The sequence below is a fragment of the Hirundo rustica genome, chromosome 2 (assembly GCF_015227805.2).
Source record: "Hirundo rustica isolate bHirRus1 chromosome 2, bHirRus1.pri.v3, whole genome shotgun sequence".
NCBI lineage: Eukaryota > Metazoa > Chordata > Aves > Passeriformes > Hirundinidae > Hirundo > Hirundo rustica.
In genome coordinates, this window is record NC_053451.1 from 78528690 (window position 1) to 78553491 (window position 24802).

Below are 24802 nucleotides of genomic sequence, written 5' to 3' on the forward strand. Positions count from 1 at the left end.
TTGGCACCCACAGATAGATTGCCTGCCCCTCTCCCCCACACCTGCCAAAAAAAGGAAATTTCACTGAATGGGCTGCAAAATGGAAGGTGGGTGTGCCATACTGTTGCACACACAGTGTTGAATAACTGCAGCAGATGGGAGCAGCTTTGAGGAGGAGGGAGACAGAATGTGTCTCAAACTGCTGCTGAGTTAGAGGAAGACAAAGGTTTCATAATCCCTTGTGGTGGATTACAGGCTAGTCTTCAAAGAAGCAAACAGAACCATCTTTCTGACTTTCTCTCAAAGGTTACCATGTGGGACATGGGCCTGGAGAGGAAGCTAGTGCTTGGCTGCTCCCTGGAGGGGCACCTGAGCACCCTGAGAGAGATGGACGAGTTCTGCTCACTTAGTGCTGCCCTCCCTGTTACACCTGCCCTTACACCCCACACAAGTCAAGGCAGCGCTGATGGCTTCATCTCTTCAGCTGATATCCAACAACTTACTTAGTCATGGTAGATGGGAGAAATTCTGAGGTTTCTTCTCACGTATCAAATTCTAACACAGAGGAGAAGAGAATAATCTGTGGAAGACAATGTAGTGGCAATCTGAATCATAAAACCATGACACAGGTCGCAAGGAACTGTGTTTGCCTCTTTGCCCTCTTCCCAGCTGTCTGGGTCTTTTGGATTGACCAGATTATTCAGGTGTAATATCGTGTTCTAATAGACTCTCTTAAAATTCTCCACAGCTGAGATTGGGGATTTTGATGAAACCATAGATCGTGAACACTTAGCGAAGAACAAATATATACCTCATCAAGAAGCACTAGAAGACAAAATCATGGAATTTCACCGTAACCACATGTAAGACTTCTCTGTTTTTGTTATTGGCCTTCTTTTCCTGTAGAGCAGTTCTAAGAGTAAGTACATGCTAGATCTGAAGTACAAAAGAGCTTTGGACCTCTGAGTTTCTCAAAGATTGCTTCTCAAAAACTGTTAAAGCCTATGAACTTTCTGAAGGTTACTCCTGCCTTTTTCCCATCATCGTAACAAGATGTTTAAAGCACAATTGATTCGATATTCATTCAAGCATGCTGTTATTTTACAGTCTATTTCATACAAAATGCTTTACTGCTGATTTTGTGCATGCAGGTATGATTGCAAATCACGACTGATCAGTCAGGCACTTCTGACAGTAGTCCTTTGGTTTCAAGGACGCTGAATGTTGCCTTTCAACCTTCCCATGCTGTATTTTGAGACAGGTTGAAGAAGGGGTTTAGTGATAGCTTTAGGAAAAGCACAGAGTGCTTGCAGAATTATGGATTTGGGGGAACAGAATTCAAGATGATGATGCAAATTAGTATCCTAATGTCTAGATAAAAGATCTGTACTAGGAAGATGGTGAACAGAAGTACCAAAAAGGCATAGAAAAGTATTTTTTAGCTGTCAAGAATGCTTCAAGATGCGAGCAGTTTCATTTTTGAGCTGGGTTGAATAATAGGCAAGTGGTAGTGATTTCTATGGCAGTAATAATCAAAGCTTTGTGTAGTTTCATAATGATTAATGGTGGTGCTGCTTATGGCTTCACAACATTTATGGTAAGGTTTTCATGACTTGTGTTTTACTTCATCTTGGTATTACATTTACTTTTACAATGAATAGCATCATTACATGCTTCCATTCATGATTTTTTTTTTTTTTTCCAAGGAAAATAGCATGTTTTCCAGTGGAAAACAAAGGGAGGTAGTAAATTCTGTTAGAGCTAATGGTTTAAAATCTAGCTGTATCAAGTGTCTCAGAACTGGACCAATCAAAATTTATAATCCACTGTAAAACTGGTGTATTTGATATTTATTTAGACTGAGTTGTTGTTCTAGTTGATTTAAGTCTGGAGACATAGAAAAACCATACAGATATTATACCTCTGACAGTTTTCAGTCTCTTTGATGAAATGTCTCTTTGTTCTCTGGAGGACCTCTTGATCTCTATTAAAAGGTGTGACAAGCTTGTGAGTGTTGTCTGTTTTCTTTCTCAAGGGGACAGACACCAGCAGAGTCTGACTTCCAGCTTTTGGAGATTGCCCGTCGGCTGGAGATGTACGGGATACGCCTGCATCCAGCCAAGGACAGGGAGGGGACAAAAATCAACCTGGCTGTTGCCAACACAGGCATCCTGGTGTTTCAGGTTAGAGCTGCTCGGGACGTGATTCTGTACTTCATAAAGCAGAGAGATTTCTGACAGCAGTAAGAATTCAGGAACTCAGCCATGTCTACAAGTATTCAGTTGGGAAAGTGCAGGAACTTCCAGATTTTTCCTAAGAATGATCTTAAACCTGTTATAGCTGCATTAGGTCCTTCACTTCCAGGGACTCCTACCTTTTGTAGGAGTGCACAGTGTAGAACTCCATCTGCATCCACAATGTGCTGTTCAAGATGCAAACTGAGCCGTGGCTCACGATTTGCAGGTTGGTCATGCTGCCTTTTACGTATAGGAGCAGGTAGGTCTTGCAGGTATGGTGCATATTTAATTGGTGGGAAGCAGAAACAAGTAAAATAACAGACAGCTGGAGTCCGTGCTGAAGGATGAAGGCACTAAATGCAAGCTCTCTGTAGTGTTACTTCGTCAAAATTTTTACAATTTTCTTGACTAGCCTTGGCCATTGTATCTATGCTGAATCCATGGATCTTACTTCTTTCCCTTAAAGATCCAAACTGTTCTCCTTTTATTTCTTTCCTCTCCTTTCCTACCCCAGTCAGTCTAGTAACTATTCATGAAGCATCATTAGTAAATTTGTCGAATTATCATTCTGCGGTTTCCCTTATGTAAATAACAAATTTGGCTTTTACAATTGTGAAGCTACAGGTAGTCAGCTGGGGTCACCTGCTTTCCCTTTAGATGCTTACCTAATTCTATGCTAAAAACAGTAAGTAAGCTGTTCTTTAAAATGTCCCTTTTTACAACTGTCAGAAAAGACTACTCATTTTAATGTTTGACTATGATTAAAATACTAGTGTTTCCAGCTTCACAAAGTACTTTGAGTCCTTTCTTAAAGAAAAGTAACAGCAACAAATAAGCCCGGAAGTGTCTGACCCAAATGCTCTGAGATAAGATTTAAAAATCCCAACCAAACAAACAGCCAAAAAGAGGTAGCAAATTTAAAAGATCCCCAATCAACTAAATAAGTTGGTAGTAGAACCCCAAAGCTGAAGCATAGATTGAAATGTGAGAACACTAGGACAGTGTTAGAAATGCATGTAACTCAAGCAATTGTATGTTCAAGCCCTTCTCCTGCTCCCCCACAGCATTTTCATTAGCTGAATTAATGAATTGCCAAGCCTTGTAAATTAAGACTGTCTTCAAGGTGAGTGTCCACAGAAAGCAGCACAGACCTCAGAGTCCCAGCAGACAGCTGAGATCCTTCTGTAGAGTGTAGCTGCAGGTTGATGGCCCAAGGCTTGATTTGTCAAGGTCTGAAGTCATATCTTCTTGACCTGATACGTTTGGGAGTTCCAAAAGTTTTGTTTTGTTTTCAAAGTTTATGAAAAGCTTGGAAGTTTTACTGGGTCAAGCTCCAAGACTGAATGCTGAAAAGGAAGTCAGGCTCTGACAGGCTGAAGTCTGCCCAGAAACTGGCATCTGTCAGTAGGCTTAGGGCTTCCTTCAACCACTTCATAGCTCAAGAGCTAAGTTCTTATTTTTATTTTGATTATAACTGATAGAAACTGAAATATGAGGATCTCATTAGAATGACCCCAATGAAAATAGAGGTTCACTCTCAAATGGCATAAGCTGTAGTCAGACTTATTTTAAAGTCTGCCATTTATTTATAAATCAGTGTCAGTGCTGCTGATTATTTTAAGTAGATTAATTATGTGATTCTAGACAGCTGGTTGACTTAGCAGAGATCTTTACACTGTCATTACTCCTACAGCTGTCTAGTGATGGTACCCAAATCACCATGTGTTTCTGCATTTAGCAGTCCTGTAATAGTTCTCTGAAACTTCTGTGCTGTGCTCTAGGAATGTTTGCATTGAAGCCCTAAAGGAACAAACTGCTATAGTGAATAGTTTAACATAACACCTCCAATACCTGCTGACATAGATTAAGAATGAAACTTCTGGAGGGTAGGGGCTAATGCTGTAGTGGTGAGAGTTGGAGTATTAGGAAGATAATTTCCTTCTTGCTGTTTGCCTATGGTATTGGTTGCATTTTCCCAGAAAATCATTTTGTGGCTCTTCAGAGACAAATAATTTGTTTAAATTTCTTTTGCTTCTGGTGCTCCCTATGAAAGGTCAAACTGCTCTCAGTATTTTGTACTTCCAGTACAAAACTGCAGTTACTTGCTTTTTCCACAGCAATATTTAAAGGGATATTTATTTTGCCCTGCAGGCATAAAAAGAGGGAGGAAATCTAACTCCTCAAAGTGAGGTGTCATGTGTCTGGATTCCCTGCATTCTCTGTCACTGGTGGAAATAAGAGTGAGGCACCTTTGGAGGGTGATTTAGTCTACAGAAAATCCTGAATGTGCATAGTGGCACAAAATAGCAAAATCTGGTCCACCCTGTCTTGTGCAGTAATACTGGGTTGGATATTTTCACAGTAACTAATCCTGTATTGCAAGAGCTTAACCATAAGTGCCTCCCTTCAGTCATTGCACCAGATGTTTATGATTTGCATTATCAGAGGATGAGTTATAAGAAATATCACCATTCCAAGTTAAGTGAACAGATGATTAATTTATGACAAGCTTCTTTAGTGGTTTAGCTTTTTCCATTTGGCTCTGGAATGATTAAACCCATCTGGCTTTGTTCTCTGTAGGGTCACACCAAGATCAATGCCTTCAACTGGGCTAAGGTTCGAAAGCTGAGCTTCAAGAGGAAACGTTTTCTTATCAAACTACGGCCTGATGTGAATGTAAGTCTTTGTTAGGAGTTGATGAAGCTGACAAAAGGTTATTTGATAAATTTCTACTCACAGATCACAGGTGGTTTTTATCAGCTCATGAATATTTTAATTGCTTGTGTTCACTGTTGGTACTGTGCACATCAACCTGGCATCTCAGGTGAGCAGCCCTGGCAAAGGACATGTAAATTGAATCAATCATAATAGAGTGTCCCAGAGTCATCTTCCTGTTTCAACTCTGGTACTGTATCCTCAGTTCTTAAGGTATAGCATATAATCAACTTCTTCTCATTAACATTCAGACCACTGCTTTATCTCTGTCATATTTGTCAATGAAAGGATGTTTGAGCAAAGCTTTGATACCGGTAGGCAGACCAGCAATATCTCAACATTAGAAGGATAGGGCCTGTTAAGCCTGAAAGCCACTAAGTTGGGAAGAAGCTTTTGGGGGTTTTTCCTCTTTTTTTTTTTTTTTTTTTTTTTTTTTCCCCCCCCAGTGTAGCACCTGATTTGTCAATGCATTTTTCTACTCTATGTTGCTTACCAGCTTACATTGCAAATGCTATCCCAATTTTCAGAGTTCATTCCAGGACACCCTGGAATTCCTTATGGCCAGTCGAGATTTTTGCAAGTCTTTCTGGAAGATCTGTGTGGAGCATCATGCCTTTTTCAGGCTTTTTGAGGAACCTAAACCAAAGCCTAAACCTGTTCTTTTTTCTAGAGGTTCTTCATTTAGGTTCAGGTAAGACATGCATTCTTTCCACCTTTGTTGCCTCTCCATTTCAAAATCACATCCATAGTGGTCTAAGATTAAACCTGTTATTTTCAGCTCACCTTCTTTACATTGTAGTTTGCTCCTTTATATTTTCCATTGCATCTTCTCAGCCAGAATAGTGTGAAGAACACTGTAGGGCAAAGCTCTTAATTAACATTGTTGTAGCTGTTGCAAAGTAGCTTTCTGGAGGTAAGATATAAAGTATATAGGGCTCAGCCGGTTTTACACAAGAAAATTCACCTGTGTCCTAAGCAATACTAGCTAGCAATTTTTGGGGATTCTTTGAGTCCTCTGCTCCTAGGGTGGGGTGTTTCCTATGTATCAGAGTAGAGATTTGTATTTTTGTTGCATGTCCCTGTGATAAACCCATATTTGTGCAGTTAAAAGCAATGGCTTTATGCAGGAACCTTTATGCTCACAAAGGATTTATGTGAGATGACCACCTCTGCTAAGACCTGGTATACCTGTGATATTGTTAGACCTGTAGGAAAGCTCTTAATAATTGGGTTATTGTTTGGGGGTTTCTTTTTATAACACCGGCAGAAGCATCATTGTAGATATTGCATTGTGTATGCCAGGGGGAAATCCTTTTATTCATACAGTTTATTTTGTTTGTGAAGCTGATACAAGCTGTACGGCCAGAAATGCTCTTTACTGATTCGAGTGATGCGCTCTAGACGCCTTGCACAAGAACGTAGTGTATATATAGCCATTCTGACTCTCTTCCCACTTTATTTGCTGCCTGCAAAGTAAATTAATTAAGATGGAAGGACCTATGTTGGGTAAACAAGCTGTAACTTGTTAAGTTTCTGCCTGAATTAGATAGAAAAAAGTAGGGGCATTTAGCTTACCTCAGGCTTTGGAAAGCAGGTTTTGGCTTCATCCTTCACTCACTGTGATATGTGTTAGCACATTCAGTAACCTTTTCCAGGCCCTGAAAGCCTCTAATGAATTGGAAGAATTTGGCTCTCAGTGGAGCATTCTTGAGGTGTGGGTTTCCTGTGCTGCTTTCTGTTTGCTTTGGAGTTTATAGCTTTGCACAGTAGACGGCGGTGGGCTTTCTCACTACTTCACACCCTGTAGCAGAAGGGGAGAAAGAGATTTCCAGCCTAAATCTCTGCAGAACAGGTGTGTTTTATAGTAGCAACCAGGGAATGAAGTGCATGTCAGGGGGTTTCATCTTGGTTCCAGGGTTTGCCAATATCAGATAAGGCTGGTATTTGACTAAAAAGGATTCAAGCATATTAATTCATGAGAGGAAAGCTTAACCCCTGCTTCACTTTCCATTGTAGTGACTTCCCAGTAATGTAGTACCCTATAGGGCCCACACAACTGAATTTAAGCAGTTCTGAAATGGCATCAAAAAGTAGCTCCCTAGCAAAAAAAAAAAAAAAAAAAAGAGGCAAGTAACACACAAAAAATGCTAAAAATCTGTGTATATCTGACCAGGTTCCCTTCTGTATGATCTTAACATGAGTTTCTGCTGCTAGTGACAGACACTTTTCTGATTGCTGTGACTTTATATGCAAGCCAAATGCAAGTTTATGATGACCAGGTGGTATATTGTATTAAATACTTTAACTCTGATTTTCTTCCAGTGGTCGGACTCAGAAGCAAGTTCTTGACTATGTTAAGGAAGGAGGGCACAAAAAAGTGCAGTTTGAAAGGTGAGAGGAAATAAATTTATTATCCTGATATGTTATAATCTAAGAAAAGTCATGATTTCCAGTTAGTTATAGTCTGAGATCTTGGTACCAGTCCAAGGAAAAAATTCCTTCTCTGCTGGTTTGACAGTTTATCACATGTGTCATACCCCTGAATGTTTGGGATCCATGGTCCTGAATGTTGTGGCAGAAGTTTCATAACTTATAGTTCACTTAAAATCAGTAGTCTTCAATCTGTTTTTCAGCAATGAACATCCTACTATCACAGGTAACTTTCTCCCAATTTGATTTTCACCCTCTTTGCTGGGATGTGGTTAATGCATAGTCATATCCAGACATATCCAGCTGAGAATAAAACTGAAAGTAAGAAAAATTACAGCCAAGCTCAAGGGAGAAGTCTCCAGGGAAACTGAAAGTCTTCTAGCTTTCTAGAGCCAGTTCTGTCTGAGCTCATCATGCTCATGGTGAGCAGAAAGTAATGGCCAAAATGCCACAAAGACCAGGACAGTAGTTCATTGCTTATGATTCACGCTTACCTGATAGACCATTTTTGCTTCAGTGCTTCCTCCATTTCTTACAGTGCTATGTTTGCAACCCCTAGCACATTGAAATTTTACAGAAAGGAGCAATGTTAATCGACTTTGGAGCAAAGTTTTATGAAAGCTGTTATTCAAAGGTTTTGTTTTAAAAGAGGCATGTCTTTTGACTCGTGTTTGTAGGAAAAAAAACCCAACTGAAATAGCTCTTTATGTGATTTTCCTTTTATCTCCAGGAAACACAGCAAGATTCATTCCATCAGGAGTCTGACTGCACAGCCTTCAGAACAGCATACAGAGGTGCCAAAACAAGTCAGTGATGTTGATGAAACCCTGGAAATGAAATCCTTTTAAACATTTCTTGTTAGATTACCCCCCACTGATTGCTGTTTTGAAACCCTAGGAGCATAGTTTTCTGCTCACTTACCATTTAACTGGGAGCTAAGGAGCCCTGGGTGTCATAAGCTTTAGATTCTGCTGAGTGAAACAGCATTGCTTACAGACAACCAGGCAAATATAAATAGTGAGCTTGCCTGAGCTGTACTAATGACCATCTGAAAAGTTGCAACCCTTAGCGTTGCTTGGGTCCTTGGTTGTAGCTGGCTATTGCACCTGGGGAAGGTGTAATTACTTTTCTTTGCTGAGAGGTCCTGGTTGCGTGTTTCAAGGTGTTAGGTTAGTATTAACCAGGTATTAACCAGGCAGGAGAACAATTATTTCCTCAGAAAAATTGCACTTCTGGCCTTCTAAGCCATTATCTCTGGTAGATACCATATGTATTTATCTTATGCTGACAGCTGCTACGTGTCAGGAGTTCACAAGTCCAACAGAGGCTGCAGCAGCTGCAAGTTCCCAGGTGCAGCTGGTAGTAAGGCTGAGCATGTATTCGCTACAGGCACCCACGTGAATGCACACATACAGTACATGAACACATAGCCATACATGTAAACACAGAAAACAGCACTCCCGCAAACACAAGCAGTGCCAGTGGCCTCACCCTCTTCCACTCTTTGGCTCTGGTTTCTCCAGTTGCTGGCATCCCAAATACACCAAACATAAGGGCTGATGGCTCTCCTGGGACAGCCTTCAGAGGAGACAGGTCAGGAAGCTTCATTTTCCTGACTTGGTTGTTGTGGTTTCTCCACTTTCCAGTGTTTTCTGTGCTCATCCGTGTCTGTGGAGGTGAACCTTTGATCACATAGCCTTATGTTAGGTAGAGCTTAAAATGTCAGGAGCAATCTACTAGGTTAATGCATTTAAGAATGCTGCTTGAACCTTCACTTTCCATGCATCGCTTCCTTTTGATATTCACAGGCTCTCTCCTTTCTGCAAATTCAGGAACTTCTGAGAATTTTGTTATAGATGGAGCCCATTTCAAATAGCTTGTGGCATTTTAATGTTGCTGAGACAAGCTCAGGTAGATGGAGCATGGCTGCTGGGCAGATGTGTACAAAAAAGCCACCTGTGAACCAGTGGCAGGTATCCTCCAGGGAGTAAATGCAGGGTGCTCAAAACCCCACACATGACTTTTTTAGTGTATCTAAGTAGGCTGTGCAGAATTTGTCTTATGTTTTTATCTTTTCCTCCAATTTCTCAGAGTAGTGCAAACAGGTACATGGTTTTAGTGTTAGTGGCTGCCCTGGAGCATGGAAACACCTCAAATACGCCTTTCTACATTGTCACGGCATTGTCTGCCTTCTCTTCCCTTGTTCAGCCTATGTTTTTCTCTGTTCTTCAAGATCAGAAAGCTCTTTTTTTAAAAAAATCTAATTAGTTTTGAGGCTTGGGTTACCTCTTTTCTTTCCAAGAGACTCCTGTGTTGCTGCAGATGCAAAATTCTGGTGCGTAATTACATGCAGCCTTTTCCCTCTGGTTCCCTTCCCTCTCAAACCTCTCCCCTCCCACCCTCCCTCCCCTTTTGTCTTGCCCTTTGTCTCCCCCTTGCCTTCCCTCTGTTATCTTTCCAGAGTGCTAGAGCCTATGGAGACAACAATGATGCTGCAGCAGTGCAGAGCTGCCGGCAAGGGAAGGAGTTGAAAGCTTCAGCAGAAGACACTGGACAGCACAAGAGCCCTTCCTTGAAGAAGAGTCCAAAGGAAGGCAGAAAGGTGGATGGAGCAGTGGTCTCAACAGTGGAGGAAGAAGAGGAGCCTGCTAAGGATAGGATGCAGCAGAACAGACCTCAATCACAGCAGCCAAGCACAGGTCCAGCTTCCAGGGCTGCTCATGGCAGCAACACTTCCATTCCTTTCATTGACTGCAGTGATGTAGATAGCGAGTATGATCTCCTCAGAGGACAAATAACCCGGTCATATTCCCAAACAAATGACAATTATGAGGGTGATTTGACCAGTGGTGCCTATATTCACTACAGAGATGAAAATCGCAATAGAACTAGATATAGGGACTCCTCAGCTTCTCTAAAGTCTTCCCAGTACCTCTCTGAAGAGTACCTTGATGATAACACAGCTAATCTCTCCTTCTACCCCGGGGGAAGCCCCAGGATGCCAAGGCATAGCTCTCTGGTTGACGAAATGTTTAGAGGGCCGGGAAGCCGTAGCCCGCTGGCCACTCCGCTGCCGCCCAGTAGCAAAGAGTCAAGCCCTAACATGAGCCTGAGTAGAACTGGCTCTCAGGGTTACGTCTCAGAAAACGGGCACGACTGCAGGGCGAGGGCTGGGGAGGAGGACGGCCATGCCGCTAACTGCCGTGGGTATTGCAGGTATTCTCCAGGTTCTCACCGGCCTCGTGCGCAGAAAACCCATAATCTCTGCAATAAGTCGGTTACAGATCCATTTATCCTAAGCCAGATATCCTCAACCCCTGGGCAGGAGTATAGATCAGAGAGATACTGCAAAGGAGGCGGGGTGGCTAAGATGTCTTCTCCAGAAGGCAAAATGATGGCCAACGGTATGCCAGCTGGGGCACGCTCCAAGCAGAGCCCAGTGATGCAGTCGCTGCGTGCCAGTGGCGTGATGGATCACATGGCTGCAATCCAGATGATGGAGGGCTCCACCAGCAGTGGGACGGAATCAAGTGATTCCGACTCAGAGGTCATCAATCCCTTCACTCACCCCCTGGTGTTTGGAAACCCCGTCGTGCTGAGCTCCTCTCCCATGCCTAGAAACAAGTACTCCTTTGGAAGCCTTCAGCTCGATGAGGAGGTAGAGGAGGATGTGTCTGTTGGCCTGAGTGATGAAGATGGTGTGCAGGTCTTCAGCTGCTAGGTACCAGTGTGTACGGGGCCAGGGGATACTGTGGTTGCTCGCTGGAGTGGTTGCATCTCCTGGGGCTCATGATGAGCGGCTGGTGTTAATGTCAGTGCGTGGGCTGCTTCTTACACTCTCCTTGTACAGACCAGCCAGAGGGAAAGGATGCTGGAACACAATAATAAGTCCCAGTGATGCTTAGCAGTTTGCATCTCCTCTGAAAGGCAGGAGGAGAGGAAAATTATTACTGATTTAGGTACCTCTGTAAGACTTTATACTCTCACCTCTTCTTTGTGTGAAGTCTTGTTTTAGATATATATTGTAGCTGCTTTGATATTTGACTAGTTATTTTGACAAAACCAACAATCAAATCAAGTAGGTACATTGTGCTCTTTTGCATGTCTATTACAATCTTTTTCTCTCCCATATAAGGAGAGCAACTTACGAGTGCCTCAACAGAGTTAGGAGAATTAAAAAATAAACTCGCGGCCAAATGCAGGCAGCTTGATATTCAAGACCAGGACTTGTTGAAATCTTGAAATATGCTGGAAAATTTTTTTCATAGCAAGAATGTGTCTGGTCTACACTTCTTCATAATTCATTTTATAATCTGATGAACTGAGGGTACTAATCAGGCATGTATAAAATGACAGTATTGTCAAGAAAAATGACAGTATTGTCTTTTTCTTCAGTGGGTTCAACAGGTTGATGGAGATTTTGAAACTCCAAACTCTTCCTTGGGCAAGAAAAAGAAAGATACAATTCAAGTGAAAAAAACTTAGATCAAAACAGCTCTAATGAAGAGTGGTATGAGTATTACTTGCAAGGCAATCCCTTCTATCCTTTTTCAGTTTAAGATAGAGATATATTGCAAAAAAAATTTTAATTGCTTATGCTTTCAGTGAAATTATTGTAGAGACATCAAAGTTCTTTGGTGGGTGGTTTGGAGATGGTGGCTGTTTTATTTTTTGTTTTGATCACAAAAAAGTCTTTATCTGTGCAGGATCAAATTACTCTGTCATAGGTTGCTTTTTTAGTAGTGCCACCTCAGAAATTTTTCATCCCCTGACAAGAGAATGATAGAAATAACTGTGTTCCAGGATGATGGTCTTTTGTTCTATCCATAGAGGGAATATGGGCAGAAGGACAAAGAGACTAATTCTGAGTATACTTCCTGTTCACAGGCTAAAAGCATTGAGAATTAAGGTATCCTAATAAAATCTCATGTTTGTTTCTCCAAGTTAAGTAAGAAAATCCAGATAAAAGGTCCTCTGTATGGAAAGTGTCCTACAGTTGCTAGAACTGGGAGACAAGATGTGCTCATTGTAACTGGCCTTATTTTTAACTTCTGTGTATTTTTCTTGTGGAAGAACGGAAATAAATCCCAGAATTTTAACTGATGAACAACACCATTGCCTGAACTGAAGGTCACTTCCAGTGATCTGCATCATGAAGTTCAGCAGCGATGATAAATCCTTTCACATAAGTACTGATGAAAAAGTGACAGGACTTTGTAAATTTAGACAATATAAAATTTTCAAGATTGTTTTTACAAAAATTATTAAATGAGAAGTCTTTTTAATTTTTCTAATGCCTTGGTCTATGCACACTTTAACAGAGTTTACTCTGAGTGAAGGATATTTAAAAATATACCAACAGTAGTTAGGCATGTGTTGGTATATACTGTTTTGAAAGTAAAATATATCATTATGTAAATATAAGTATTAACTCTCTCATCTCCTATAGTGTGTTGGTTTTCTTAGAGATTAGATGATTAGATTCTTGAACAGGAATGATTTGCAGCATCTCTTTAGATACTGATATTTTGGGGACAGGGAATACTCTCTATTCCTGTAGTTAAAAGCATGAGTCTACAAACAGTGAGACTGATAATTAGGGAAAAGCTTGCTTGTATATGATTCTAAAAGAGGATGATTTATGGTTCGGGTTTAGAATAGCTGTAAAATAATTGCCTTGAAGTTCTCAATATATAAGATGGAATATAAGTATTTGAAGCTCGCATCAGCAGATAGTGTGAGCATGGGGAAGTGGGTGCATGGCTCTCCTTTTGATTTATTTTCTATTGCCTGTGCAGCAAAAGTACCAGGTAGGTATAAAGTAAAGAAATAGTGATTTGGACAGATGAATTAATTGCTTCATTAGCCTATAAAATTAGAGTTCAAGTAATGGATTTTCAACAAAAGGGTTTGCAGTCATTTCTGCTACTTAAGAAAAGTGAATAGATTTCACATTCTTTGGATTTAAGTAAATTTAAAATTTTATCAGTAGTGTTTGCTATTTTGCATCCTTTCAGGTACTGTTTCCAGGCCCGATTCTTCTCTCATATGTCTACAAAGATACTGAATTCATAACTTTTTAAGAACAGACCCACCGTTCTTAAACTGTGGAGTAGCTGGAGTTAGCCTAGTTGCTAATAAAGTATCTCAACAGGTTTTCTTTCCCCACTTCAATATTATCCTCAAAAATGCAATATGAGGAGTTTTTCTGACATTTTTGCAGCTTTGAATGTTTAAGTAGTTGTTGTTTTAATGCATGGAATTCTTCCACTTAAAAGAAGTAAAGTTTATAAATTACATAGGAAATCATTTCATTTAGGATTAATTACTTCTGCAGCATTCTAAAACCAGAGAAGCTCCATTTAATATCCGCAGACAAGGTTGTAATTGAAACAGTCTGTGGGCCAGATTCCTCCACCAGACATGGTTCATGTCTGAGCCCTTGCCAAGAATGGTGCAGTGAGAAAGGAGTTTTAAACTGACATTTTCAAACAGGATCAGGCCCCTTAAAATTCATCTGGGAATTTGTTTTTGTGGGACAATCAAAAGGACCTTGCAGAAAAGAACAGAAACCTTTAGGGTAAGACTGCAGATAAGATGAGATGGAGGAATTCTTGTCCTGGCTGACAAAGTGCTCGTGGTAAAAGGAGCTTGTCAGTTCTAATTCATCGTTGAAAACATGTATTAATGTGAATACACTGGACAACAGCAGTGATCTAAGCATATCTTTGTCCCAGGTATAGCAGGTAGTTACTGACAGGGTAACTAACAGGTTCTCCCACCAGTTCCAGTAGATTTTGGAATGTGGCTGATGGTACCTTTGATTCACCATTATAAAATTTTTGTTGTCAATAATGAACTTTCAGTCCCATACCCCTCAAGTGCCCAGATATCCGTAGGCAGTTGGTACAAGTGAGGCAGCTGAATCCCAGCGAGACTGAGCAGCTGTGTCCAGTCTGATCTGTGTAGTCCTGAACCACCCATCTCCTGTCTTTCCAGAGGATGTAAAAAAAGCCTCTTCTTGGGTTGATGAATTAACTCTGTCCTTGTGGTTGGGTAAGTATGGAGACGAGTTGCAAAAGCATTTAGGGGTTTGTCCATAATAATGTGCAGATGTAGGTAATCTCTGGATAAAAGGGCCCCTGATTCATTCTTTGCTATTCCAGCTACTTGACCACATTCAGCCATCCTCTACAATGGCAGTAGAAGGGTCATGTCAGACAATTTTAAGTTTTCTCCTACTCAGCAGCAGCTCAAACTTGTGATGTCCTCTTGAGATCTTTTGGATTTTTTTTTTCATGGAAGTCTTTCTTAGAATCTCGTTTTCCTCAATGTCTCAGGATATTGAATTTGTCAATAAATAGATGGAGGAAAGATGGAGAGTGGCAAGTTGTTGTAGGAGCTGAGAACTGCATAGGATATTCCAGATACGGAGCTTTGAATACTTGATGTCTGAATGGCCTAGACTGCACTGTTTTCAGTTTAAGTCCATATCCCCTAGCAAACATACTCCTTGTGCATGACAGAGAGGAGTGTTCTCTAAAGGTGATTTATACCTAATACTGCCATTTCACCCATGGTTCATAGCCTGCATAACAGGCACCATCCCGCTAACCATTGCAGTGCACGCTGAATGCAAATGATAATCAAAGGAAAAATGGAAGAGAAATTCCTGTAGGTGACATGCAACATGAAAGTTTTTGGTTTGCTGTATTTACATTTACTTTATGTGAGCTATACAGCGCTGAGTTATAGGCAGGTGAGCATAATGTAAAATTGCATGTCAATAGTTTGAAAAATCATATCAGTCAATTAGTTTTCTTCAAGATTAAAGGGCATGCAGTACTAGAAAGAATTTTCTCCACAGAGCAGCATTGATAATGTTGAATGTAATCAGTAGAACCCAGTAAAGAGTGGAAAAACAATGGTTTGTAAATTTGTTCACTAAATTGGGCTAGTATTACTAGACCAGAGTGCTTCAGGACCTGTATTTTCTCCCCTAAATATTTGTAGGACAGGTTTTTGTTTGCGGTGAGGCTTTTATTAGTTGAAGCAGCTCTGTTCCTTCTGAAGCAAGAGCGTTCAAGCCAGAAGCTCCTGTTCTGACCTCTCTATCTGTACATGCAAGTATTTGGTGGTGACCAGAGAAAATCAAATAGAAAATAGGTGAGACACATCTAAAAGCTTTTTACAGGCCCTCTTTTTCTTCACTAAGAGGCAGAGATGTTTTAAATTCTGTCTTCTTCAGTCCCACAATAAGCACACAAACGTAGAGTCTCTGTAATCACTAGAAGTTTCTTCTGGGGAACACCAGGAAGACAAGGAAAAGAGAAGAATAGAAAACATCTTAAGGACACAAAAAATATCTAGCCCTATTTATTTGCAGTTCCCTTTGGCATAAGCTTTCCACTCTTTTTCTAAGAGTTGAAAGTCCCAGTAGTTTATAAGGTACCCAGAGAGGAAGAATTACATTGATCAGTTGAACTGATGGAACAGACCCAATTTTGAATTTTGGTAAAACCAGTGATTCAGATCTCATCAGTATGATCTACATGCAATTAGCATGAACTGTGGCTATTTCTGCACAGTTCTTTAACAGAAAAAAGGATGCCTGACCTATAAATTTTATTTAACTAATCTCATTTGTCTTAATGAGCCATTAGACTGCTGTCAGAGGTGACTTCAGAATGAGATTTTAATTGCTGCAATTTAACTTCTAATGATGAAAAACAAATTACCAATCCAAGTTTTTCCTGACTTCCACACATGTTTGAGGAAGTTGGGTGTCACAGCCCTGTGCACAGAAACGTGGATCACTGGAGAATCCCTGTCATTCATCAGCATGGTTGTCACCAGCTGGAAAGAGCAGTGAATGTGAAGGGAAGAGGTTCTCTATTCAAGCATGTAATAAGGTGAAGTAAGCCAAAATCTCTTTTAGTCTTCCAAAAGTGCTTCTCTCTCTCTGAATAGTGTAGTTTCTTAAGGCAGCTTCTGTATACTTTAGCTCATCTCTTTCTTTTTCCTTTAGGGGATCAATCCTCTTCTCCATAAAAAATAAGATAAACCCTAAATATATGAGGGAAAATTGAATCTTTTGGAAGAGTCTTGAATTGGCCTTTCTTTGGTTTCTTTGGCTGCTGTCAGACACAAATGGTAGGAGTGGTCCTTCTCTCAGAAATCCAGCTGCTTGGTGGTGACTCCTGCTTGGTGGTGATGGTTGTGGGTCTTCTGATGGTAAGTCGCAGATTGTTAACATCATGAGGACCCAAGGCTCAGACTGGTGTGTAACTTTCCTCAAGTGTGAGTAGCAGAGGACTCTGGTTTCAGTCAAGCTACGTTAGGAAAAATTTTTTGCCCGTACTGTCAGGTTCTAGAAAGGAAGGAAATTTAAATCCTAGGAAACTGACATTAGCAAAATCTTTCCTCTTCTGTTTCAGTAGTTTCTATAGTTACTGAAGAATGCCTAGACAAAGGCACATATCTTAGTTACTTATTTGTAAGGGAAATAATTGTTGTGCAACATGTGCATCCTGAGGAAAGGTATCTTCTATGTTCCTCCCTATGGTTAGGCTGTGTGGTGCCATTGATATTTTTAAATACAGAATTTCTACTTAAAAATCAAAGGCATCATATAAAAAAAAAAAAAAAATCCTAGTTTGGATGACATTTAGCAGTTTTACAGGGTGTTTTGTCTTTTGTTCTAATTCTGTGTTCTATAAAAAGCATGTAGAATAAGCTTGGTTTATGTTGTTTGTTATTAAAAGCAGTGAGCACTTTCTTTTAAATGTTATGAAATCTGGGAAGACTGTGTGCCTGGCTGAGCTATGTATTCACAGGCATGTTTTTCACAAGTATGTGTGTAAATAATGGTGGTGTTATTACAGTAAAGGGAGTAAAGACCTTAGGATCATAAATTTGCATGACATAATGGTAAATAGTTTGCTCAAGAGTGGTTAGAGTTTAAAGATGTAATTTTCGTTGATTTTTTTTTTTTTTTTGTAAAGTTTTGGCCCCTGAAAACCATAAAAATCTACAGTTCACACTGATAAAAATCAAGTGTAAAGGCAGTAATGATACAGCTGTCACTGACTGAACATGGAAGGCTGAAGGAAGATGAATGCAAAATGAGAACTTTCAAGCTTGTTAAAATTAGATTAGATGCTTTCTTTAGAATGCTGCTAATCTTGTTTTGAGAAGAGAACAGGCTTTTGCCTTCGATGGTTTTCAGCAAGATCAGAGGTAGCTCTTTCTGTTTAGTTCAGAGAATGTTAGAGTTCATGCCTGTTGCTTTTCCATGAGGCATTTAGAAATATTTGATTAGCTGAATCCTTATATTTCCCTTTTCCTGCTAAAAAAGTCACCTGGGCCCACTAACAAAAGTTCATAAGCTTGGCAGTGTTTCACTTACCCAGCCCTTTCCTGATTTCTGTGTGTGCACATGCATAGATGTTTTTAAAGTAAAGTCCAATAGTAAAAATTATTTTTTAAAATTGGCAATGCTGGGGACTTCATTCTCATTTTTGTCATTTGTTTAATACCTTTTAAAGAGAAACATTTTTTGTTTCATTGTATGCACTGTTTTGTCAGCATGTACCTCTCTGGGAGAAAAAGCCTTTTCAATGTTCTGTCTATCCTCGAAGCATGGTATATCTTCTGTTCCTTGCATTGTTTGGAGCGCTGTCTCAATGTCCTTTTACTGCAGAAATGCCTATTTTGTATGGGGAGTACCTAACTCCTCCTGTTACAGTGATCCTGCCTCACGGAGCACTCCTGGCCCCAGAATCCATGAAAACCCTCACCAGGCTGTGACTCTCATGTTGAGAAGTCACACCATGTTGAGAAGCGAAAGGGAAGAGGGAAGCGAGGGGAGAAGGTCTCTTTTCCAGGGCGTCTGGGCTCCCTGGAGCACAATCAGATTGCCCTTCATTTCCCGAGGAAGGCTGCAGCCAGCAATCAGGGCTGGCTGCCGTGGCTCGTAAGCAGGATCACTGCAGTCCTGGGGAGGTGTCTTGTTGGAATGGACAGTATCTGTGGCAGAAGCTTACATGGGGGCTGAAGGTTTCCAATTCTATTGTAGCGCTGTGTCATGTTGGTTTAAAGGCAAACAAAGGCAAACTAACCCTAACTCTCGGTACAACAGGAAAACCTTCTATAGGTTGCTCTATTTCTGTCTGGAGAGATCAAGGCTAGACAAAGGACTGATGCCCAGTGACCTTATATTCTCCCCAGACTGTAATGCTCACCCTTTGTTCTTCAGACGTGAGTAGACCCTGATGTAGGCCAACAGCAGTTACTGTCTGATTTCACACTCACCGCTGTCTAATACTGCAGTACACCAATAAAGCATGGACCTTTATCAGCTGAGAGGTTGCTGGCTACTAAAACAACACCAAGCTTGATGAGAGTATAAGCATGTCAAGCCATTTAACTGTGTATGCATGGAATTAATTTTTTTTTATTATTATTTTTAGTTTCACCTGTACCTGAAGGCTTTTACTCATTCTAACTGGTATTTTGCTGTAAAACTGTCACTGGTTTAATTATTCTGTCCAATTGCTGGCTGATGCTTTGTCCTGAATATGAGGAAATTGGTTCATTGAGAAGGTGCACCATTTTCCCAAATTCTGCTCGCTGCCACGGGCATGCATTTTGAAGCTGTGAAGTCAAAGTGAACCTTTTTTCCTGTCAAATTCCTCTCCAAGCCAGGCAGAGTTAGTGGTTATGTGTGACATTGTATTTCGTCACGAGTTTGTTTTTAATTCCTGTTCCTCCTCAAAACCTTTGGTACTGCATTCAGGGATGTTTGTACGTGAATTTATGGCTGTTGTGTAACTTCTTTTCAAACTAACTAACTGTATCCACTGCTCCAGCTTGAATCAGTGTAATGGGGAAGAGAAGCGCAGCTTGATGAACTGGTACCTCTTAACCTTTTGTGGAAGTCAGTGGGATTTTTTTCCTTACACTGAGGGAGAACAGAGCAGAATCTCCATCCCATAACTCTTTAGCAGCATGACTGTGCCTGGTTCACAGCTGGGAGAGAAGGGATGGACACCATTATTAAACTCTTCTTCAATCTAGGGTGATTGGTGAAACTCCTGCTGCTTCATCTGGTGCTATCTCTCCCCCATGCCATTTTGTACTATGCATCTTCTCTGACCAAAATGTTTAGATACACAATAGAGCTATGCAACCACTGTGAAAGTAGAAAATTAAGCCAGACCGTGTGGCCACTGTAGTGGCAGCTCTGTCAGATACTTTCTTATTAAGCAGCCTTCATAAGTGACACGCTCAGTAATGCCAAGGTGAAAGGGGAAACAACTTGGGTTTCATCTGCCAGACTGGAGTTTAGAAAACACTGATCCGACATTAAAGTTGAGTAACTGGGATATGGACGTCACAAGCTTCCCCTGACTACAGAGCAGGCCATGGAGCAGGAGTAAGAGAGAATAAGCCCTACAACATTCCAGATATTGAGAAAGGTGCTTTTCTGGCTCTTAACATATTTTTAATTTATGATAATAATAATAACAACAACCTTGAGAGCAATAAAACTCCCAGGAGTTGACTTGATGAGTTCATAAGCGGTACATGAAGTTTTCCAATCAGAATTTCAGTCACTTTTAATAATGGTTGATGTTTTCTCTCAGTTTCCATAATTGAGTCATTTTCACTTCTTGGTACTCCACAGAAAAGGAACATTCCCATGGGCAGCTTAACACTGCTGTACTCCTCTCTGTTAAAAAACAGTGTGCCTGAATGGGAACTGTTCCTTTTGAAGCAGATGCAGAACACTAAATGGCCTGAGTTTGTTATTCTGCAGTTTCAGGAGAAAAAGAATGAAGGAGGAGTATCTCCAGGATACACTGAGTCCCATTTGTCTCCCTTACAAAGAGGGGAGCTCCCATGTGTTAGTTTAGTTTCTAACCAGGGATTTCAAGTCATCTTATTCTGCCTATGTAGTCAACAAAGAGGCAGCAGGCAGTTCAGGTCACCTATGATGTGAATTGACCTCTGGGAGAAACTTCATCATCTGGAGAGTGCTGATTTTAACTTGTTTTCCTTTGATATGAGCCATGTTTAAAGCAGAATCATTCAGCCCAACACTCCAGAGGCACCACCCTCAGCCTCTGTGGGTTCACAGCTTTATGTGAGCTGTGTATGTGGAGCCAAGAGTAATGCAGGTACAATAAATGGCATGGATCACGTCTGGCAGCCGAGGGCAGAGCCCAGCCTGTCTCTCTCTGGCAGGGCACCCACAGCTTGCCAGCACTCTGTGCCTTCCTACCACCAAATTGCAGCTAGCAAACTATTGATGTGTATTTTGACAAAGGTATAGCTATTAAATATTTGATTCTAGCTGCTGGGTTCTTTTTGTGTGGCACATGGAATACATACGTTGGTGGGGAGTAATTTGAGACACGTGTAAAGCTAGGAAGATAACCAATACTTTCACGTCCTGTGGCCATGTAAAATGCCATTGTCATTTCATAGATTTTTTTTTTTTTTTCCCCCAAGTTAGATTTCAATCCAATTTGACTTCTTTTGGCACCTTCCCTACTGCGGCATTTTTCTCTGGTGTCAGGAGGGTAGGCTGGATCAGTGGAACTAAGAGCCACTCCAGGTATTGTGACATTGGTGGGCCAGTCTGGCATGCCATGGTAAAGTGCATTCTCATTATTTGCCAGTGTCATCAGCCAGTGTTGGTTTCTCTTCTTAAACCCATGCTTAGAAAATAATTGCAGCACATGCATAATAATTCCTACCCACTCCTCTAAGGATGTAATTTTAGTAGATACTTAAATAATCCTCAGATAAACATCCTTTTGTACTTTCTCTTGATTTATGTGTATACTGCTGACTCCATTAAATATGAAAGATGGCCAATTCTGAATCTAAGTAAAAATCACTTGAAGTCTGAGCAAAGACAATTCCATGTTACCAGCTACAAACCCCTCAGGCCTCCAGTGTGCAGTAGCATTTGCTGTCTGGCAATGACATGCTAATAATTGCCTGTCAATCCATGAATCCTTTAGGGTGAATTGTAAGGGATTGCAGTACCTTGTAAATAGGATTGGTCTTCTCCCTTCTGCTTCTGTTTATATTATGCAGTATGTAGTTTATGAGTAGAGCCTGTGTGAATATACTCTTCTGTGGCAGGAGATTTGATGAAATACTTTGTTAATTCAGGTTATTTATTCCTCACCTCTGTGAAAAAGAGAAAGTCGCCTTGCAGCACTGCCATGACCCATCAGCGTGACACGTGTCCTGATTGATTGGTGATGTGGGAGGGAAGAACCTCCATTTTCATTTTTTAGTGGCTTACTGATGTTTTCACACCAAAACAAACTTGTTTCCCACATTTCCCAGAGCAACATCCAGTGTGTTGATATCTATGGCTGTGTTGGTTGTAATCTGGCCCCAGAATGTACCAATGTAAGAACATTTTGATGCCCTTTTGTAATGCAGCCACTTGCTTAAAACTAGTTTCAATTTTCACTTGTTCAGTGTATTGGCAGGTGGGGTCTGACTGAGCCTTTGCTTGTAGGTGTTGGTGGTTGGGTTTGGTCACTGCTCGTGCCCACGTTGGTACCAAAAGGGAGGATGCAGCATTTCAGCTTGCTGCAGACTAGCTTTGAGAATGTCAGTGGTGCGTTGACTTGCAAAGTCTTTTATCAATCGGGTGTACACGCAGTGCTGTGAGCCATTTGGCACATTTTTTGGGATCCTTTCCATAATACTTTTCCCAGATTAATGTCTTCCAGCTGTAAGATAGGGTGTCTTTCTAATTCATTGTCCTTTTGATATTTTGTAGTTTGAAATACTTGAGTTGTACTGATAAAAGTTACAGTACATGAGAACTTAGGTCTGGGATTATAGATAGGTAGGTAGATATGTCAATATATCTATATCTATCACAGATAGGTGCTATTTAACTTCTAGACTACAATGCTGTGAACTTCTCACAGAGGTGCAAATCATTTATTCACTGTCATATGACAGGCATAGTGCCAGAATTTCTTTGTTTTCACGTTTGAGGTGATATCACTTTTCTTATGTCTTTTGTAATGTAGTTAAGTACTTTTAACCTTACAACCTTGCTATTAATCTGTTTCACGATTTCTCAATTATGAATTCCATTTCTTTGGAAAATACTGTATACAGTTGTGTGCTAGTGTCAATAAAATTGACATTTGTGTAACAAGCTGTGGCATTTTCTCAAATTTCACTGAACATTGATTTAGTGTAACTGTTGGTAAATCCTTTCTTGATAGCTGTAATAATACAGACCTTTATTTCAGACAAATACTTCTTTGACTTTGATTTATAATAGGCTGCATAACTGTCATGATTACATAAACTGATAACTGTGCTGTTTTTCCTTCTCTTTTCAAAGGAACCGTTTATAAATGTGAACTGGTTTGGAACTGGAAAACATTCATGTTCTAGCAATAAATCTTGAGTTCTTCCCGAAAATAAATAGGTTTTACTACTGGGTTAATTATATTTATACTATATTATATTTACTGGAGTATCTCAGCTATGTTTTTTTAGCGACAGGAACATTTACCTATCATAATTTAGGGAGGACATAATCACATGATAGTAAATTGTATTTGACCCTAATTATATACGGCGATGTACGTGTTTTACATTTAATCTTAGACAGTCTGTTAGCTGTGGTAGTCAAGAGCTTGTCACATTTTTTTGGGTTGGATTTTAATGTATGATGCCAAAATGGCACAGACTGTAAATGTTCTTCCACATGACAGATTCTTCTTCTAAAACAGGTTTAGATTTTCAGCTGTATGGAGGAGGGAATAACTGGGTGAACACTGGGCATTTTTGGCAAACTTTATGTGCAGTCATTAATTTGGCTGCCTCCCAGAAGACAAAATGCTAATTTCAGTAATTTAATGTAGTGTATATGAATCCATGGAAGTGTAATTAATTGTCTAATTCTTTAATACTTTTAATCCAAAATGAAATGGGACTTTATATCTGTGAAAATCTGAAATTGTCATGCTTTGTGCATTAAAAGTATTGCTTTTCTTATGTAAATGTAATGCTAGCATTTCCATCCCAAACAATCAGAGGAGCATGGAAAGACTTACAAGGTATAATATACATACTCGTGTTGTCTGTAGAAATTGAGGAACTAGTAGTTTTCTCCCTTCTTGTTAGATCTGACTGATCTTAGCAGCAATACTGCTGTAGAAAGTCATCCTTTTTCTCTAGACTTCAACTAGATATATCCATACTAACTTGTGTCCTGTAGTTCCCTATGAAGTACTGATCTGAGTGTTTGAAGTTCTGCTTTGCTGGAAAGAATGGCACTCCTGGAACAATTTCTGTATTGCTGTATTTATTCTCTTTTATAGAGTGGATTACAATGATGACATTTTTTATATTAAGCTGACGTTTAGAATCACAGAATGGCCTAGGTTGGAAGGGACCTTAAAGACCACCTAGCTGCAGCCCCCCTGCCGTGGGGGCTTTCACTAGATTGGGTTTTTCAGAGCTCCACCCAGCCTGGCCTCGAGCACGGCCAGGGATGGGACAGCCGCAGCTTCCCAGAGCAAGCTGTTCTACTGCCTCACCGCTCTCACGGTAAAGAACTGCAGCTCAGTCATCTGTGCCTTGATCCCTTCCCTACAGAGATAGTAATTTTAGCCAGTGTTATCAGCTAAGAGACACTTAACCGGTCCCGTGGTGAATGCAAGTGGATGCAGTTCCTCTGGCTTCAGCGCCATTTGGGCTAGTCTGAGGACCCTGATGGCTGTGTCTTGTAGCATAATTTCACATGCTGCAATTTAAGATTTATAACTCCTTGCAGTACTTTCTTGAGAAAGCTTGTCCTAATTGATTTCTCTTTTATCATTTTTCTTAGCAGGTTCTCTGACTGGCAGCCCTCACCTTTCAGAGCTTTCCATCAATTCCCAAGGAGGACCATCAGTGGCAAATATTACTTTATCTCCAAACTTGAGCCCTGATGCCAAGCAGTCATCTCCCTTGGTCAGCCCTTTGCTGAATGACCCGTCATGCATCAGGGCTGATGATGAGGAAGAGGTCAAAAGAAAGGTAAGGCAAATGAAATCGGCCTCGTCTCTGTTCTCTCTGATGTGTTATGATAAATCTGGGTCCTTCCTGTTGGCTGCAGTCTCAGGATCTTGTTTGGACTGGTCTCCTATAAATCTAACTTGTTTTTAAGGAGTGGAGTTTGGTAGTTTGTTGTAACAGAACAGTCAGCTCCACTGTCTTACTGGAGAGAAAAAATCCAGGTGACAGAAAGAAAAGGAACAGTGTTGAGCCTGTTGTGCGAGTATCCAACCCAGGCTCTCCAGTCTGTCTCAGCTGGGAGCACCACTGGGAGCATCTGGTTGTGGGAGTAGAAAATGCTCTCTTTGAGCCACAGCCTGCAGCATTCAGCTGGGAGTGTTTGG

The 24802-nt window shown here is 40.6% G+C and overlaps 1 protein-coding gene across 8 annotated transcripts in view; it reads left to right on the plus strand.

The window, feature by feature from the left end:
• FARP1 (FERM, ARH/RhoGEF and pleckstrin domain protein 1) overlaps positions 1–24802 on the plus strand; it is a 203696-nt gene that overhangs the window by 146982 nt on the left and 31912 nt on the right. For 5 of the 8 annotated variants that reach the window (XM_040057281.2, XM_040057286.2, XM_040057283.1 and 2 more), the window contains 8 exons: positions 728–842; positions 2015–2162; positions 4797–4892; positions 5459–5622; positions 7254–7322; positions 8092–8167; positions 9823–10060; positions 24250–24440. In XM_040057281.2, the coding sequence (XP_039913215.1) occupies positions 728–842; positions 2015–2162; positions 4797–4892; positions 5459–5622; positions 7254–7322; positions 8092–8167; positions 9823–10060; positions 24250–24440 (1097 nt within the window). The remainder of the gene's footprint in view (positions 1–727; positions 843–2014; positions 2163–4796; positions 4893–5458; positions 5623–7253; positions 7323–8091; positions 8168–9822; positions 10061–24249; positions 24441–24802) is intronic. The other 3 variants (XM_040057284.2, XM_040057285.2, XM_058419526.1) reach the window with 3 other exon arrangements.